Raw genomic sequence first — 18485 nt, forward strand, 5'->3', positions numbered from 1 at the left:
TTTTTTTTAATGTTTCTTTTTAAAAAAGTTTTTTCTATGACATTAGCCAAACCACTTGATTATTTAGGAAGAGTTGAAAAATATAGGGGATTCAAGAATAGGTTGGATCATCTGAAATTGCTGATATGTAACAATGTTTAAACTACACTTCAGTCATTTTATATTGTTCAACATGATAATCTCAAACTTCCATTTTAACTCAGCCTGTACTCTCTTCAAGAATATTCTACATTAAGAAAAGTCATCATTTATCACAGTGAATGTACTCGATTTCTAAGAAAAAATTAATTGAAAATGAAATTTAACAAAAATGTAATGCTATGAATTCTCCATTATACACTATTCTTTTTATGTTTTGAAACTAAATTCTGTTTTATGTATGTTCTGCCATCCTAGTCAAGGAGTCAAGACCAAAGCCGAAGAAAAAGACCCTAAGAAGCTAAAAAAGCAAGAAAAAGAAGAAAAAGACTTCAGGAAAAAATTTAAAGTATGTTACATTTAAATATCATACAAAGTTCAAAGCCTTAATGAAAAAACTGGTGATTATCTGTGTAATTATCAATATCACAGTTATCCATCACAACACCTTTATTTTCTACAAACTTTGTTTTAGATTTAGATTTATTCCTTTAAGTAATTAAGCAAACTCTTGTACATGCCCAATATACATACTGTGGTAATCATCTAAATTTAGCTGTCCTTTGAAACTCAATAAGAAGGTAAGCTAAAAATAGAATGATTAAAAATGATGTGATATATATAGAGATATGAAATATTATTCAATCATGAAAAACAAGGAAATCCTGCCATTTGTGACAATGTGGATGGACCTCATGAGCGTTATCCTAAGTAAATTGTCAGACAAGAGGCAGAGACAAATACTGTATAATATCATTTATATGTAGAATCTAAAAAAACCAAACCCACAGAAACCAAGAGTAAAATGGTGATCACCAGAGGTGGAGAGCAGGGGGAGCTGTTTGTCAAAGAGTACAAATGTTCAGTTATAAGATGAGTAAGTTTAGGGATCTAATTACAGCATGGTGATTATAGTCAGCAATACTGTATTACATACTTGAAAATTCCTAAGAGAGTACATCTTCAGTGTTCTCACTACAAAGAAGAAATGGTAATTATGTAAAGTGATCGAACCAATAGAATTGAAGTTTTGATAGTAATCATTTTGCAGAAAATGAGTGTGACAAATCAATGCATGTACATCTTAAATTTTTAAATTTAAAAATAATTATTATTTTAGGTTGGTGAGGTTGCAAGTGATTTTTCTCCAAAAAAGTTTTCTTTAATCTTCTTATGTTAGCTTTTGAAAAGATAACAAGGAACTAGTTTTTTTTTAACAAAATTTGAAATTTTGCTGAAATTTTTAACAAAATTTCTTAATAAGTCTGTCAATAAGTGAATTACTTTAATAATACACATCAATCAATAATAACTGTTTTCCCTTATGTTTCCAGTATGATGGTGAAATTAGAGTCCTCTATTCCACCAAAGTTGCACCCTCCTTATCTTCTAAAAAGTGGGGCAACAGAGATCTACAGATAAAGCCTGGAGAATCACTGGAAGTTATACAAAACACAGATGATACAAAAGTTCTCTGCAGGAATGAAGAAGGAAAATGTAAGTCACTACGTACTATTCAGAAATATGATGCTCCAGCATTTAACAGCTAAACAAGTTTTAGTGATCACTCCAAACTCTTTTTGCTCCATGCTTTGTGAATTTAAGAAACTGGAGATCTTGCTGGGCTGGAATCAATGTATTTCATTTTAATTTTTTTCATTTCCCACCTGCTATATTTGGCACTGAATTGCAAAGATAAAGCCAAATTAGTGTTTCTGGAAATATGGTCCCACAGACCCCCAGCATCAGAAAACTCTGATGCAATTATCACAATTGCAGTACCCTAGTCCCACATTTGACTTGCTGAGTCATGAACTCTGGGGGTCAGACAGAGACTGTAAGTCTTCCCTAGTTTGTTCCTATGTACACTAAAGTGAGAGCCACTGTGCTAAAGAACTGAGTGAGTCTTGCTCTGGTCTGGTTTTAAAATTATATCTCATATGTCACACCTAGCATTTCCAGTTTTCCTACCTTGCAAATTCACTTGTTTTCATTTCCTATTTGGCACATTTAATATAACCTACTCTTCCAAATAAATACAAGACAGTCCTTTCCTCTCTGACAGATACTTAAGCTGACAGATGGAAATGTTTTTGTCCAATTTTAAAAGGTAGCTTATTTCATTTAAAGTCCAGGGAAGAGTAAGTCAAAATTATGATGTCCTATATTTAAAACTGAATAGCCTGCCTGGCTATCCCATATCAGCCCAGTGAGTCTGCACGGAAAACTCTTGAGTTCAATTTTAATGACAGGAAGGTAACTCAGGGACAGGAACCAAAAATGATCTTTCAAGAATAAAACACAGTGACTCAAGGGTGGGAAAAATGAACCTAAAGTTTTTATGGACAAGGTGTGGTTGGCTGTAAAAGGGAAAAATGGAATGTGGGTACAAAGGATAACGGGCAGGGGTATGTAGTGTTAAGACTAGAAGGTCACGGGAGATCATTTGAAGACAGAGCTGCAGGAGACAAAGAATACCCCAACTCAATCCAGGATATGTGCACACACACCCTAAGGAATAGTCTTAAATGCAGATAACTGCATGCTTTAAAGGGCTGCCAAAATATTTTTTAAATGCTCAAGGTTTTTAAATTATTAAAGTTATGATGAATATACCAAATCGAATATTTTCCAGGATGATTATGATAACATGAGGAAATGCTCATGATCCATTAATAACAGAAATAAGAAGCCTGCTTAATAAAGGATGGGATTTCTTTACAGCCATGTTTTAAAAATATTTAAATAAAACTAAAATGCTAATAATGGCTGATTAAGGTGATGGAGTGGGGTGCTTATCAGGTGATGCTAGAGGTAAAGAATCCACTTGCCAATGCAGGAGACATAAGAGACTCTGGTTCAATCCCTGGGTCAGGAAGATCTCCTGGAGGAGGGCATGGCAACCCACTGCAGTGTTCTTACTTGGAGAATCCCGTGGACAGAGGAGCCTGGCAGGCTACAGTTTATAGGGTCACAGCAAGTCAGACAAAACTGAAGCGAATGAGCATACACGCATGTACAGGGTGATGGGCCTAGGTGATAATTTCTTTCCCTCTACTTTTCCAATTATGTCACATTTTTCACAACAGACAATTGTTCTAATGCTTGTTATATGGACCTTTCTCCAGAGGACAAGTTTCAGGCTTGTTTTGACCTGCTGTCCAGAGATTCCTGTCCTTAACAACAGACCCCATCTAGAGCAATGCTCCTAGACTTAAAAGTACATGCACTTCACAGAGATCTTGTTAGAAATGTAGACTTTAATTTAGTAGATCTGAGGTGAGGAGTTTTCCCAAGGTCTCACATAATTCATGCTGCTAGTCCACAGAACAGACTCTGAGTAACAGGATGTAAATGGCCTCAGCAACAAACATGTATAGATACAGATGGGCAGATGTAGATTCAGCATCAAGAACAGAAATTTGGAGCAGACTCCTCTCTAGGAATCAACAGACCTTAAACAGGAGAAAAAGCAGCAGCCATTCAGGGATAATTTGTAATCTGCTGTCATTTTCTATTTGGACATCAATCATTCTAAATACTACTACGAATACCAGAGGGCTCCCATCCTCTTAAGAATTTATCATCTGTTAAAAATGAGAAGTGAAAACATTACATGATAAAATCAAGGGTTCCTTGTTACTTTTATCTTTTTCTTTTTTTCCTAGTGTAGGACCAATGCAGTATACAGTTCCCAAGCTCACTAATAACTAATTCAATTCTTTGGTGGTTTGGGGTTCATCTCAAACAGAATGAAAATCATCTTATTATATCTTGTGTACTAGTTGTTTTTTATTTAAAAACTTTCTTTGGCCTAGACTGTGTCTTAGTTTGGCCTCCCCAGTTGGAAGGTGAGTCTGGGAAACTCCCATGGGCAAGTGGCAGAGTAGACTGGGAAGAGAAGGCAGCTAATAAAACCTTGTTATCAAAAAGAGGTATCACTTGGGTAGGTGGAGCTTGCATGCTCAGATGTTTCAGTCGTGTCCAACTCTTTGCGACGCTATAGACTGTAGCCTGCCAGGCTCCTCTGTCCATGAGATTCTCCCAGCAAGAATACTGGAGTGGGTTACCATGCCCTCCTCCAGGGGATCTTCCTGGCCCAGGGATTGAACCCACATCTCTTATTCCTGCATTGGCAGGCTCAAGCAGCAGTGTTATCCCATCCGGTGGGAAACAAATAGGGATATTTATACACCAACTCCTGTCCATCAGGAATTGAAGACTACCCCTGGGCGTGTGGCCAGTCATTCAGGACACTGAGAAAGCAGACAAAGAGAGTTCTGGAAGCCAGAAAAAAAAAAAAAAGTCATCAGTAAATAAACAGAAAATGCAATTACTATCAGTTGCAAGTCGAACCACAAATCTGAAATCATGAGGGTGAAAGTATATGGGAGGGCCATCAAAAGCATCTTCAATTGCATTATTCCACAATTCAATGATCAGGTTTATTTCATTTCCCTTTTATTTCCCCAAATCTCTTATCTTTCTTAATTTTTCCAAAATTGCTCCTTATTCTTTCCCTGACCTGAATCCTTGACATTTTTAATTGTCTTAATTTCTGATCCATTCCTCAAATATCACTATAGGATTGGGACCATTGCTGTGTGGATTTAACCCTCCCTCATCTGGATTATTCCAGTAACCTTTCAAAAGATATGTCTCCCTTACCATTACTCCCAGCCAGTCCACTCACCACACTGATACCCAAATATTATTTTTAAAAACATGAAGTCTTTAGGGTTAGTATATAAAATCCTTTATGATCTCGCCTTCCCCTCTTCAACTATTTCCCATCTGCAGGTGATACTTCAGAAATACAGACTACTGACTTGTCATTCCCTGAGTAAATTATGCTATTTCATCCTTCTATACTATTGTATTCTATTTGGAACACCCATAAATTATCTATTAAAAACAAACCAGTTGTCATCTAAAATTGGAAGCACACTCATTCCCTCCTCCCTAACACAATTAATCTCTCCTTGCTCTACCATACCACTACTATTACTGCGGCAATTGTCCTTATTGCTTTAACAACATATTACTCTTATTAAACTCTGAGTTTGAGAGTAACTTCAATGAAATGTTCTCAACATTGTATAGCCAATACATTCTACACTGCCTGGTACCTTGTTTGGGACTCACTGAATTGAGTATAAGAATTTAGAGACTGCAATTGTTTAACCAGATGAAAATCTGACATACTGACATTTGTGGGAAGAAGTCTGTTGAATAGTTTAACTTGTTTTAAGACACAAGTTCTCTGTCTTAGCCTTAGTGATTCCATTCACTTGTGTATCATTTGAGAGACTCTAAATCTTTCCGTTCCTTTTTCTACATGTAATTAGCAGTAATAGCATTTGCAATCCAGCACCATGGTGATCCTAACATTTTCCTTACTTGCTATTCTTTTTTAATCTGGCACACACACAAAAAAAGAGAAAACCATAGTTTACTTAAACATAATTGTAATGATAGAAATCCAAGGCTAAAGCATGAACAGTAATCCCTTCTCACTGTAGAGTAGAGTACAAACCACTTTTACTGGCATTAGCACATTTGAAAAAGTCTCACCCACAGACTTGTAGAAGAGCATATTGTAACGGCATTGAGATCTTAAATATATATTTGATGGCACATTCCCAGATGTTTAGAATTTCTTGATAATATTTGTGCATTTTCCTCAACTCAATTTCTCATAAGCTGGAGTTTTCCCACCTCCTGTCACTGGAGAAAATTTTCCTACAAAAATGTGTGGAATGAGACACGAGCTGAGTTATTTGTGGTCAAAATGTTCTCCATTTCCTTTGGGCATCAAAGGAAGCGGAATTTTAAAGGTATTTTGAATGTCCCCAATCCAATTGATCATTTCTTTGCTTCAGTAATTTTGTTTTCCATTTTAAAACAACACATGCTAACTGAAGAAAAAAATTTTTATTCAGAAATTTAATAATTCATCTGATTTGAAACCCTAAAACTAAGCAGGGAAAGAAAAAGAGAGGAAAGATAACACTTCTAATACACTAGGATAATAATTTATATTTAGTATTTTATACTGCGTTTCATTTTTAATTTCTATTCCACTATGAGCATTTTCTCTTGAAGTTGGACATTGTTTCACTTGCCTGGGTAAAAGTATGCAGTGTGACTTTATTGTTTTTAAACTGCATGAAGCCAAAGTGAGTAAATTTAACTTTTATTTCTGGGCTTGCTTACGACAAATGAAATGATAAGGAAATAATACAATTCATCATTTTTACTGAGTAAAAAATTTGAAAATATTAGAACAACGATCTCTTTCATTTTATTCCAAAGATGGCTTTGTATATCCTTGGTAATTTTATATTCACAACACCCTTCAGAAATGTCAGTCATTAGTTCTAGGACACATCTGACCTGTAGCAAATAAACGTTAGGGGAAGAAATTAACTGGCATGTATACGGGGTGGGTGTGACTTTCTTAAGTAGGTCTAACCCACCGCATATTTTAAAGCATTTGTTTCAAGCCATTGTGTTCTATGTTCTGCTTTATGAATGTGAAGTTTCCAAATAATAATCTCATATGATATATGAGACTCCCTGGTGTGCCAGTGTCCATCATATTATAGAGCTAACTAAACACAGCAGCTCCTCTGCATGTTTCAGAACTATGGTGTGTTTTCTGTTTATTTCATTTTTTTGTATTTTTCGTTAATGTTCCCTATGATGGTTGTACATGGAACATGTGACCAAAGAGAACATTTTCTACCGCAAACAAAAATTTGTTTCTAGGAACTATAATGGAGAGATTGTATAAAAACTCATAGTAAGACACTTGTTCTGACACTGTCGTGAATCATGCTTCTAATATAATGAAGTTTTAGCAGAGATTTTTAAAGGTACTAGACAGCAAAACCTATGCTGTATTAAAAGTTGTTCACCCTGTAGAAATGCTATTTAATAGTAATTTTATAGCTAATGAGCCCTAAATGATCACATCATTTCAGGGAACTAAAATAGAGCAGCACAGGACCAACCCTTCTCCAACCCCTTAATATGTTTGCTCTCAAATAATGTTCCCAATCATTGATGTTTATGTATCTCACAACTACAAAAACAGCAGCAACATTAGTGCTTTCCTCTAACGAAAAAGTGGTTAGAACTCTTGAACAGACAAGTTATAGGAGGAAATGTAATCGAGGTTTGAGAAGCTAAGAAAATACATTTTTTATAATTAATTTTGTGAGATTAGGTAATTAAACTGTATTATGAGTTATTAACTTTGATCACTGAAAGTACTGTTTTACGCCTAATTACAGATAGTGTTTTATCCATGTTGATGCAATTTTAGCATAATTGAGTTTAAAAAAAATAGATGTCCTAAGGGGTGGTGGTGTCGTCACTAAGTCATGTCTGACTCTTGCAACCCCATGGACTGTAGCCTGCCAGGCTCCTCTAGCAATGGAAAATAAAAACCTTTAATTCCCAAAATGAGGGTTATATTCTTTATTTTGGATTTAGTTTCTTTTGACCTTCTAAATATTTTTTACAAATGACAACAAATATATTTGATGCCAGAATAACTCCAATCTTTGGCAATATTTTCTTATTTTTTATATATTTCTCTAATTGTCTACATTCTAATTTTAGTTCAGATACTTTACAAAGCCCAGACAACTAACAAAGAGATTGACTTCATCATTGAAGGCTTCAGTCGTTATTTTTAAATTATTAATTTAAACATGAATATCATGGGAACACTTAACTTGTATTGTTTTATTTTCCAATTTGTTTTTAAGAGAAAATTAAAAATGAAAACATAACCATCAGTTTCAACTAACGAAAAAATAAAGTTTATGGCTCTTACTGTCTGTAGAAATGGTTCACACTTAATGTTAGCCCTAAACACAGGTACAGGTAAAGACAGATTTCCACTATTGGAACCCTGATACAAAATCTGCAGTTTGTTCTAAAAGTCTGTTATTTGCAGAGTTTCTCTTTTGAGAGACACACAGAGAATTGAATTTGTTAAAGATGAACTTATCCCCCTTTAAAAATCACGCTAAATGGATGATGTCCAACCTTAAATTTTTTTTAAGTTTGTTACTGTGAAACGAAAGAACTGTGGAATCAAAGACAATCCAAGGATCATAGATATTAATTTTAGATGACCTTTATATTAACTTTTTCCACATCTGCTTTAATTGAAATAAAATGGAAGATATAACGTGGTCTAATTTTTTCATATTCCAAGAAAAATATTAGTCTGTTTTCATGATTTTGACACATGCTTCATTACCTCTATGCTACAGCAATTCAAAGATAACTTTGATTCTTTATTTTCCAAATATGATTCTTATAAAATAAGATTAAAAGATTTAACAAAAGTTTTTATCAAAAAGCGATGAATCTGTTGACAGAATATTTGGTGGAGTATTTTTACCCCGGAATATTTCAAAGGAAAGTTTGTTTCCTTAAATTTTAATGCACAATTTCAGTTATGATTCTAGCTTAAAGTTTTTGTGTGTTAAGTCAGTGACAATATGATATTACCATGTTTAAGTAAGTTTATTAGCATTGGTATTAATTTTCATTTATGAAACTCTTGCTTTGTCATTTTTTACACATTTACTCTGATTTAGAGCCCAAAACCAGATCTGAGGTGGAACAAAACCAATAAATTGACTCAGTGCAAGAAATTATTTTAGATGCTGATTGGCAAAACTATAAACGGTACTAATGGCAAGCAAGCAATAGTGACTAGGTGCTAACACAAAACTAACAGCTATAAGGGTTAGTAAATTAATTAGATGTCAGCAGACACTTTCTTGTGAAAAATAGTGCATATTTTTTCTTAGGAGTATTTTGCTCAAGAGGGGCAAAAATAAAGTGGAAAAAAATAATTTGCTTTCCTGTATAAAATGTCTATTTTCTATTTAACAGAGGAATCACTGGAATCTCTGATATCTGTTCTTCCAATAATTATTTGTTCCATCAAAGATGAAAATACAAACATTGACATTCTGTCAAGCGGCAAAAGCAATAGTGAAAGATCTTTCACACTGATTACAAGAGAGCTGTTTTGAAACCTTTTCGAATGCACACTCCCACAAGTAACCACTAGATTGCGGATCTGAAAGGGGCGTAGAATATAATTCTGACTGTTCAGTGTAAAAAAAAGTTGAAAAGTTAAGTCTTAGACCTGGAGATATTTAAAATCCCTACCATGACCTGGGCTTCCCTTGTGGTTCAGCTGATAAAAGAATCCGCCTGCAATGCAGGAGACCCTGGTTTGGTTCCTGGGTTGGGAAGATCCAACCCAGAGTGGGGCATGCAACCCACTCCAGTATTCTTGCATGGAGAATCCCCATGGACAAAGGAGCCTGGCAGGCTACAGTCCGTGGGGTCTCCAAGAGTCAGACTTGACTGAAGGACTAAGCACACACCCCCATGACCTACTCTTGTAACTGGAGAAATTATGCTTAATAAATTCTTAAAAGTGTGCCACATGGGCAACACATTGAAGAAATAGATTAAACTGTGAAAGAAGCTTGGGCTACAACATACGGTAGCTTAGAAAATAAAATATTGGTTTTTAATTTAAGGGAGAAGGAGGAAATATTGTAAATGGCAGAAAACAGGAAAGAGAAAAAAGAAAGAGAAAAGTGGACACAAAAATGAGTCATATTTGGAGATAGATATAATTATTCAATATATTATATGATATCTTTTAATTATTAAATTCTATTTCAATTTCTTTAAAAATAGCAGAGAGTTTTCAAGTTTATATTGTTACTAAAATATATTTTCTTTTTCTTTCTTAGATGGTTATGTCCTCCGGAGCTACTTGGTGGACAAGTAAGCCTATTTTCTCCTCCTACTATAGTTTCAAAAAGAATGATATTCTTTTCTTTAGGAAGGATTTTTAATATCATTTAAATAACATAATCTACTAAACTATCATAAATAAATTTTAAAACAATACACTATACTAATGTCAATATGGTAGTATCCATAATGAAGTTAGTTTTAAGTATCACTCTTTTAAATCTAAAAGAGGAGCCCTTCTCATTCATGATTATACCATTGCTGGTTTTATATATTCATTGGAGACAGACATAGCAACATTGGATACAGGTCAAAATTGCTAGCACTTTCATTAATACTTTGCTTTTCACTAGCTATTAATGTAGTTGAGGGACTTCCCTAGCAGTCCAGTGGTTAAGATTTCACCTTCCGATGCAGGGGGTATCGGTTTGATCCCTGATCAGGGAGCTAAGATTCCTCATGCCTCATAGCCAAAACAAAACAAAACAAAACAACAAAAATGCAGTGGATTGGATTGATCGGAGATCAATAGCTCTGCAGAGTAGGTACAAATATCACCTGTTAACAGTTTATAGTTTGGCTCCTAATTGAGGGCTTTTCTTTACTCACGCCATGCATCATAGAATATTAAGTTGTCTTTTTTGGGAGCATGCCAAAAAGAAAAGATAGTGGTCAACGATTCTTCTATTTTTATGAATAGGACATTGTCACGGTCTGGTACTAGTGCTAACAGTCGCACTCCCCTCCCCCTCCCCCTCCCCCGCCCCAATGTTACAAGATTCTGTTCCAAGTAAACCAGTGTAAGAAATGAGCTCCATTATCACAGTAGGTCATATACCAATCCAGAGATTTACAGAATTCGGCATAATTAAGAAATCAAGGAGGATTCACAGACTGTATCCATAAACAACCTGACACCATCAGAAAGAGACAACTGCAGGTTAAGGGCTCTGTCAGCAAACTAGTAAAGAATCAAGAGAAAAATAATCATAACACTTTTGTTTTCTTCAGAGCATTAATCATAGTAGTAGGCATTGGATTTTTCAATGGGCTTTACTCTATGAAAGATACAAATTTCAAGGAAAGAATGTGTGACAAATAATGGGACCACATCTTCATCGGTGATTATTACAGGATGATTTAGAGAGAATTCAGAAAGTGTACTCTAAGTAATTATTGCTTTACCATCTATTGAAGTGAACAGTTAATAAATGCTTATTGAATGAACAGTAGAAAAAAATCTGTCCTCTTTGCAAATTTGTATCAAATTTCCATTAGCCAAATCCTTCCTCAATCTCAGAAAAAGGATTCAAACAGAAGACATAGGGAACTCACAGCATCTGCCACGATTAGCAGCAATTTGAAAAGCCTGCTGCTTCTAAATGCACAAAGGTAGTACAGGAACCACGAGTATGTCTGGACTAAGTGACAAACTCACCTCACATTTCTGCACTTCAAACCCGTGTCCTCTATTCCAAGGTTCTATTAATATTTATAATTCTATTTTAATTACTTGCATGTCATTCTCTCCTCCATTAGCTTATAAGCTTCTAGAAATAAAGGCTGTGTCTTACTTATAAATCTCCTGGTACGTAGGAGGGACTCAGCGTGTGTATGGAATAGAGTATGTCACAAAGATTCAGGATCAGATAAAACCTAAAATGTGTAAAAGTCACAAACTATCATTAGGGATGCTGCCTATAACCACAAACATTTTTTAAATTATGTAACATAAGAATCACCTATGAACCATATCTTGGCTGCTTATTTTGTAACCAATACTTATATATTTTTAATTAATATTTATAAATTATAATTAGAAATACTGTAAAAATGATACACCCATTTCCTATGCCAAATATTTTTGTATTTCCTTCAACACTTGAAATTTACATGAAAGTAGTATACATCTGATATTAACAAACATAAAGAATTCATCAGAGTTTTGGATGAGGGCCCTCAGTAGAGTACTGTGCTTTGATTTTTCAGTTTGTTCAGTTCAACAAATATTTCTTAACCAAGGACAGATATATGCTAGGCTTATAGTTAATTAAAAGATGAATAAGGCATGGTCTGTGTTCTTGGGGCATGTTTTCACTATTTTGTATGTCTATGATATGGAATAAGCTATGTGTGTGGTGTGTGTGTGCATGTGTGTTTAAGAGTGAAACAGAAGATTAGATTAAGTCAATAAAAGGGGATCCAGATGTATATGAAATTTCTTCCCATTTATAAATGTATAACATGTAATACTCATTATCATAATACTTCTCATCCTTAAATGCCTTGTATCACATGAAATAATGTTATTAAACTTTTAACCTAATGTTACTTTAATATTAAGAAGATTATTTCATTAAAGTAAAATTTATTTTCTACTTAACAGTGATGGAGAGATTTATGATGATATTGCTGATGGTAAGTCTCATGTGGCACTCACCACAGGGAAGAATGGTGAATTTACTGTTCTTACAAATACTGGAAATAGCTTACTGGATTAATAAGAGCCTTCCAATCTGATCAGAACTTGAATTACCTGAAAATGTTAGGAAATGTAAATACCTTGGTATAATGAAAAAAACTTATTTTTGTAAATGACTGGAAATCAAGAGAAAATCTTTATTTCCTTTGAAAATAAAAGAATAACAATATTTAGTGAATTTTTCATTATACCATGAGTCTTAATAAAAATTGCTTTTATCCACAAAAAATATTTGTGCTTAGATAGTAAATAGGTACATATTTCATAACATATATTACTTATTAGTATTATCTAAGCATTGAACACTTCTAAATTATGATCTAAAAGTTTAATCTCACCTGAAACGAAGCATAGTGTAATGTTCCTTTTAGTCTCCTTTTAAATGTACGATTCTTACTGATGTCTAATATTTTCAGCCTCATCCAGAATTACTTTCAAAAGGTACATTTAATAAAGTTTCAGATTAAATAATCCTGAGTCTCATTTTGGTAGAGAATAGATTTGTCCAGAAACTTTGTTTGGAAAAGTACACTAAGCAACGAGTGTTAAATAAATATATGGTCTTCCAGTTAACTGCTTTTTCATAAAGTGAGCCAATTCTACTTTTCCTTAATCCTAAACCAGGAGAGTATGAATCATTTATATTTCCAATTATGAACACTTAGAGAATATGTATTTTGGGTAACTAATTTACATTTCTGTTTTCTCCTTTCAGGTTGCATCTATGACAATGACTAGCTCTCAGTAGCTCTTCTGCTACATTCATTTGACATCAGTGTGAAGTCTGGGTTTTAATTGGCTTGTTATCGAGTATCATAGAAAATGAATGCACAAAGCTACTTAGTACTTTTATCCAAAAATTCCAATTACTTTTATACATCGTGAAATTTTGGACTTGGAAAGTGATAGCTCTGCCTAATCAGCGTCTTAGAAGACTGTATTTATGAGATGTAAGAAATATTAAAAACCCAGTTCTGCCTCAGCTACAATGAAGGCACTTCTTTTAGTCCATCAATAGACAACTCTTCCTAAAAAAATCATTTGAGAAGAAATGACTGTGTTGTCTAAAGAAACATAAAGAACAACAAAAAATATAAGGAAGGAAATTTTTAGACTTTTCCTAAGAGGGAAAACTATTGTTTGTACTTCTAATGATCATATCTTATATTCTCCATTCAAATTACCTACCTTTTAAAAGGCAGGGCTGTCTCCTCTCTTATTGGTGGGTTAAATGTTTTTAAAAATGATAGTAGTAGTGGAACTTTTGTATAAAGTTTGTCTCTATTTGTTAATTGTGAATATGTTTTAATTATTTGATGAGAATGTATGCAATTCCTATACACACCTAAGATTAAAACGGTGGAAGAGTTTAAAATGTTTTCTTTTTGTAGAATTGTATGCTAACAGTATAATTCTGTTTAAAGTGCTCTTGTAACTAGAGTGGATATGAATGAAGACTACCCTAAAATTATGAAGAATGAAGTTTGAAAGTAATTAGCCTTTAATGCACCTCTTTGCTATGAAGACTCTTTTAAAGGTTTTTGGTTTTCAATTACCTCTATGGAAAAAACTTTAAACCACTTTACTGGAAAGTTAGCCAACAGAGGGCATACAAATTAATAAATCTTAGCGTTTGGGCTGGGATCTTTCATATTAGTACATACTCAACCAAAAACAATCCCAAAACAAAATGTGAATCATTTGGGTTCCAAATGCCAAGAACACTAAACATGACACAAACTGAAGAGACCTAACACACCCAAGAAAAAAGTATATCAGGAAACTTTTTCAACTTCAACCCACTCCAGTATTCTTGCCTAGAAAATCCCATAGACAGAGGAGCCTGGCTGGCTACAGTCCATGGGGTCACAAAAGAGTCAGACAGGACTTAGTGACTAAACAAACAAAATATGAATTGAGCAAATCCTAATGCTGGCCCTGCTATTAATGAACCTTGATGTGATATTGGATAAATTATTAATCCTCCTCGTATTAATAGTTATCTCATTTGCAAATTTCAGGATTAGACGAAGTCAGTTTTTCCCAATGTTTTCACTATCAGTTAACTTCTATAATCCTCCTCTGCCCTAGCCCTGTGCTTTAGAAGCTTTTCCTGATTTTTAAAATTCAGTGATGAAATAATGATTAATGCATTACCCATGTTTTAATATTGCAAAGGCCCACCCATTGGAGAGTCTGAAGAGTGGCCCCTCTGAATTGAAATAATTCCAAGTAATTGTAAAGAAATTCAAAGTCTTCATATGGGTTAAGTGAGATTTCTATTAGGTACTTTGAAATGTAAAAATAGATCATCAACTACTATCGTTTCTCTAGTCTGAGGCCCCCAGATTAGAAGACACTGATCGTAGAAGACCTCTTCCAATTATGAAATATTTTGATGCCTAATTTTTGATAGAAGGAGACAGTATTTGCTCATGTAATGAATTTACTTCAAAACCAGATAAAATTACATCATCCAAATGTGGTTTTTGTTTGTTAAATCAGGTAACAAATATACAGATTACACTGACAGTATGTTTCCAGTAATTTTTTCTTCCGATTGAGAATAGTATAAACTCAATACACTGTCAGTTTTAAAAATGCCAAATTATATCAAGAGAATCTTTTAGAATTTTGGTTCATATACAAAGAAACAGATACATGCCTGTGAAAGATTTATGTAATAGGTAATTGCCTTAATATAAAGGAAATATCTGAAGTATTAATTTTAATATACTAAATATTATTTCTGTTTTGGTTTTACATAAGGAATTTTGTCATGTGAGAAGAGTGACAAATAAATAATACTTTCACAGATAACTTTGCCTCCTACTTATCGAGAAATCAAGGCTAGCAGGCTTTCTGTCCCATAACTTGATCCCATATCTGTATAAGACTGTGTTTGAGCCCATTCCTATCTCTTTTGGCTTCGGCCTCAGAGGATGGGATACCTCCGGTTCAAACCAAACCTTCCACCACTGATATCCCTGAGACCCGCTTCCTGTTTTGTGATAGAAACTGAGATAACCAAGTGCAAATGCTTCGAATATCCTACAAGGTGCAGCCTTAGTCCATATCCAGACACTAACCCCAAAAATAAGATACTACCACTCAGAGTCAAAGCCACACCTGTTATCTCACATTTTCCTGCCTTCTCTGGAGTCTTCTTCTTTCACAATTATTTCATTCTCAGCCTCCCTGTCTCACTTCTTCCCCATCCCTCTTTCCCTCCTACATTTCTTCTTTTCTGTCTTTTTCTCCCATTATGCAAATTCCCTCCTTGAGGCTTACAAACATACTCAAGTCTTTCCTGCTAGAAAAACAGGAAATCTTGCCTACTATCCAAATACCCCTCTAACTACAGTTTGTTCTATCTTCTTTACCTCACCTTGTTGTCTTTCAATGGTATGGTATATGGAATTCCCTGGTGGTCTAGTGGTTAGGTCTCCATGCTTCCATGCTTGGGGCCTGGGTTCTATCCCTGGTCAAGGAAGAAAGACCCTTACATGAGATGTGCCCCACACCCCCAAAAAAGTAGATTATGTGTGGCAGCCAGGAAAATGTGCCTCATGGACCTTCAACCACAGAGAGCTTAATTAACCAAAGGCCCCAGTCCTACCAATGCCAGCCTTCCGAGAGACTGCTCCTTTGTACCCAGCAATTGGGTGTGGCAGGCCTGTTCCTGAAAGATACAAAACCTTCCAGCAGCCTGGCTAACCCTTCCTTACCATCATAGCACTCTGAGATGCTTTGCCCCAACCATCTCTTCCTCCTCCCTTTCTGGGTTCAGACTTGCTTTGCTCCCTATTGATTCCTCCAGCCTTCCCTGCCTTCCTCCCATTTCCTCTGACACATGTATTTGCCCCTCCCCGCTCTCCCATATTACTGCATTTTCACTCCATCTTGGTGTTTGCTTTCCAGAAGACCTGCACGGACCACTGTAGCACTGGAGAGTTTGTAAAAATACACATCCTCCTCAGATCAACTGAATCAGAATATCTGGTGAAGAAATGTTTCAATCAATTTTCTTTAATTGAAGTATGGTTGATTTACAATGTTGTGTTAGTTTTCAGGTGTACTGCAAAGTGATTCAGTTATGCATATATATAATCTATTATTAAATTATTGTTTGATAATTATTATAAAATATTGGGTACAATCCCCTGTGCAACACAATAGATTCTTGTTCGTTTCAATCAATTTTTAATTAACTCTAAATATTGTCTGCCTACAATGCGGGAGACCTGGGTTCAATCCCTGGGTCGGGAAGATCTCCTGGAGAAGGAAATGGCAACCCACTCCAGTATTCTTGCCTGGAAAATCCCATGGATGGAAGAGCCTGGTAGGCTACAGTTCATGGGGTCACAAAGAGTCGGACACAACTGAACAACTTCACTCACTCATTCACTCACTCAAATATGAATTTAATGTGAAGCTCTGGCCCGTTTTCACCCTCTACTACATTCTCAAGTTATATTCAGTCTTCAACTTACTGCAGTCTGGTTTCCACTACAATTACTCTCAAGTCAAGGTTCTGTGGATATCCCACAAGTACCTCTAACTTCATGTGACTCAAAACTGAACTCATCCTCTTTTCCCTTTCAGCTGATGATTCCTCCTATAGATTCTATTTCCATGATAAATCAATCATCCATTCACTCAAGCTCAAAACCCAAAAGTTTCTCTGCTTCTGCTCCTTCACTTTTCATGTCCAATGACTCATCATTAAGCAGAACTTCTCAAAAGTAAAGAATCTGCCTTACTTGTTTTATACCCCTATACCTGGGTTGAGAAGATTCCCTGGAGCAGGAAATAGCAACCAAATCCAGTATTCTTGCCTGGGAAATCCCATGAACAGAAGAGCCTGGCAGGATACAGTCCATGGGGTAACAAAAGAGTCGGACATGACTTAGCAACTAAACACCACCAACAAATTTGGAAGTAACACTGAAACACTTAAGATTTAACACAATAAATATAAATAATGTAATAATAAATATAAATAATGTAATAATAAATAAACCTAATGTCTCAATCAGGTCCAGTTCCTACATCTGAGTTTCAGGTTACAGGATGGACAGCTTTTTTTTATTTGATATCTCCTAAAACACCTAGGGAGGTAATCATCCTGGTTTTTATAATAGAAGCATCTATTTCCTTTTGCCTTCAATCTTTCCCAGCATCTAGTCTTTCCAACGAGTCAGCTCTTCAAATCAAGTGGCTGAAGTATTGGAGTTTCAGCATCAGTTCTTCCAGTGAATATTTAGGGCTAATTTCCTTTAGGATTGACTGGTTTGATCTCCTTGAGCCCAAAGGACTCTCAAGAGTTTTCTCTAGCACCACAATTCAAAAGCATCAATTCCTTAGTGCTCACCTTTCTTTAGGATTCCCTGGTGGCTCAGAGGGTAAAGCATCTGCCTGCAATGCAGGAGACCTGGGTTCAATCTCTGGGTCAGGAAGATCCCCTGGAGAAGGAAATAGCAACCCACTCCAGTACTCTTGCATGGAAAATCCTATGGACAGAGAAGCCTGGTAGACTACAGTCCATGGGATCGCAAAGAGTCGAACATGACTGAGCGACTTCACTTCACTTTCACTTTCACTTTCTTTAGGATGAGGCAGAATATGAGATGGTTAGATAGCATCACCTACTCAATGGACATGAATTTGAGCAAACTCCAGGAGATAGTGGAGGACAGAGAAGCCTGGTATGCTGCAGTCTATGGGGTCACAAAGAATGGGACATGACTTAGCAACTGAACAGCAAGTCTATTTTCCAATTCAGGGACAGTTTTCACTCTATTTAACTAAGGAAAATATTAGGAGATGGCTGGATGGCATCACGGACTCAATGGACGTGAGTCTGAGTGAACTCTGGGAGATGGTGATGGACAGGGAGGCCTGGCGTGCTGCGATTCATGGGGTCGCAAAGAGTCGGACACGACTGAGCGACTGAACTGAACTAAACTGAACTGTGTATGGTCTCCTGGAGTAGGCTAGGACATAGTCATAGTCTTCAGCTTTAACTGCAAATTTGGCAAAATAATGAATGTGCAAC

The 18485-nt window shown here is 35.5% G+C and overlaps 1 protein-coding gene across 2 annotated transcripts in view; it reads left to right on the forward strand.

Annotated features, from left to right (window-relative positions):
- The window catches only part of FYB1 (FYN binding protein 1), a 100529-nt gene extending 85447 nt beyond the window's left edge, over positions 1-15082 (forward strand). For both annotated transcript variants that reach the window (XM_068990471.1, XM_068990472.1), the window contains 5 exons: positions 397-487; positions 1473-1635; positions 9942-9975; positions 12332-12363; positions 13143-15082. In XM_068990471.1, the coding sequence (XP_068846572.1) occupies positions 397-487; positions 1473-1635; positions 9942-9975; positions 12332-12363; positions 13143-13165 (343 nt within the window). In that variant the 3' untranslated portion in view covers positions 13166-15082. The remainder of the gene's footprint in view (positions 1-396; positions 488-1472; positions 1636-9941; positions 9976-12331; positions 12364-13142) is intronic.
- Positions 15083-18485: the final 3403 nt, after the last annotated feature.

This window comes from Capricornis sumatraensis, chromosome 18 (assembly GCF_032405125.1).
Source record: "Capricornis sumatraensis isolate serow.1 chromosome 18, serow.2, whole genome shotgun sequence".
Lineage (NCBI taxonomy): Eukaryota > Metazoa > Chordata > Mammalia > Artiodactyla > Bovidae > Capricornis > Capricornis sumatraensis.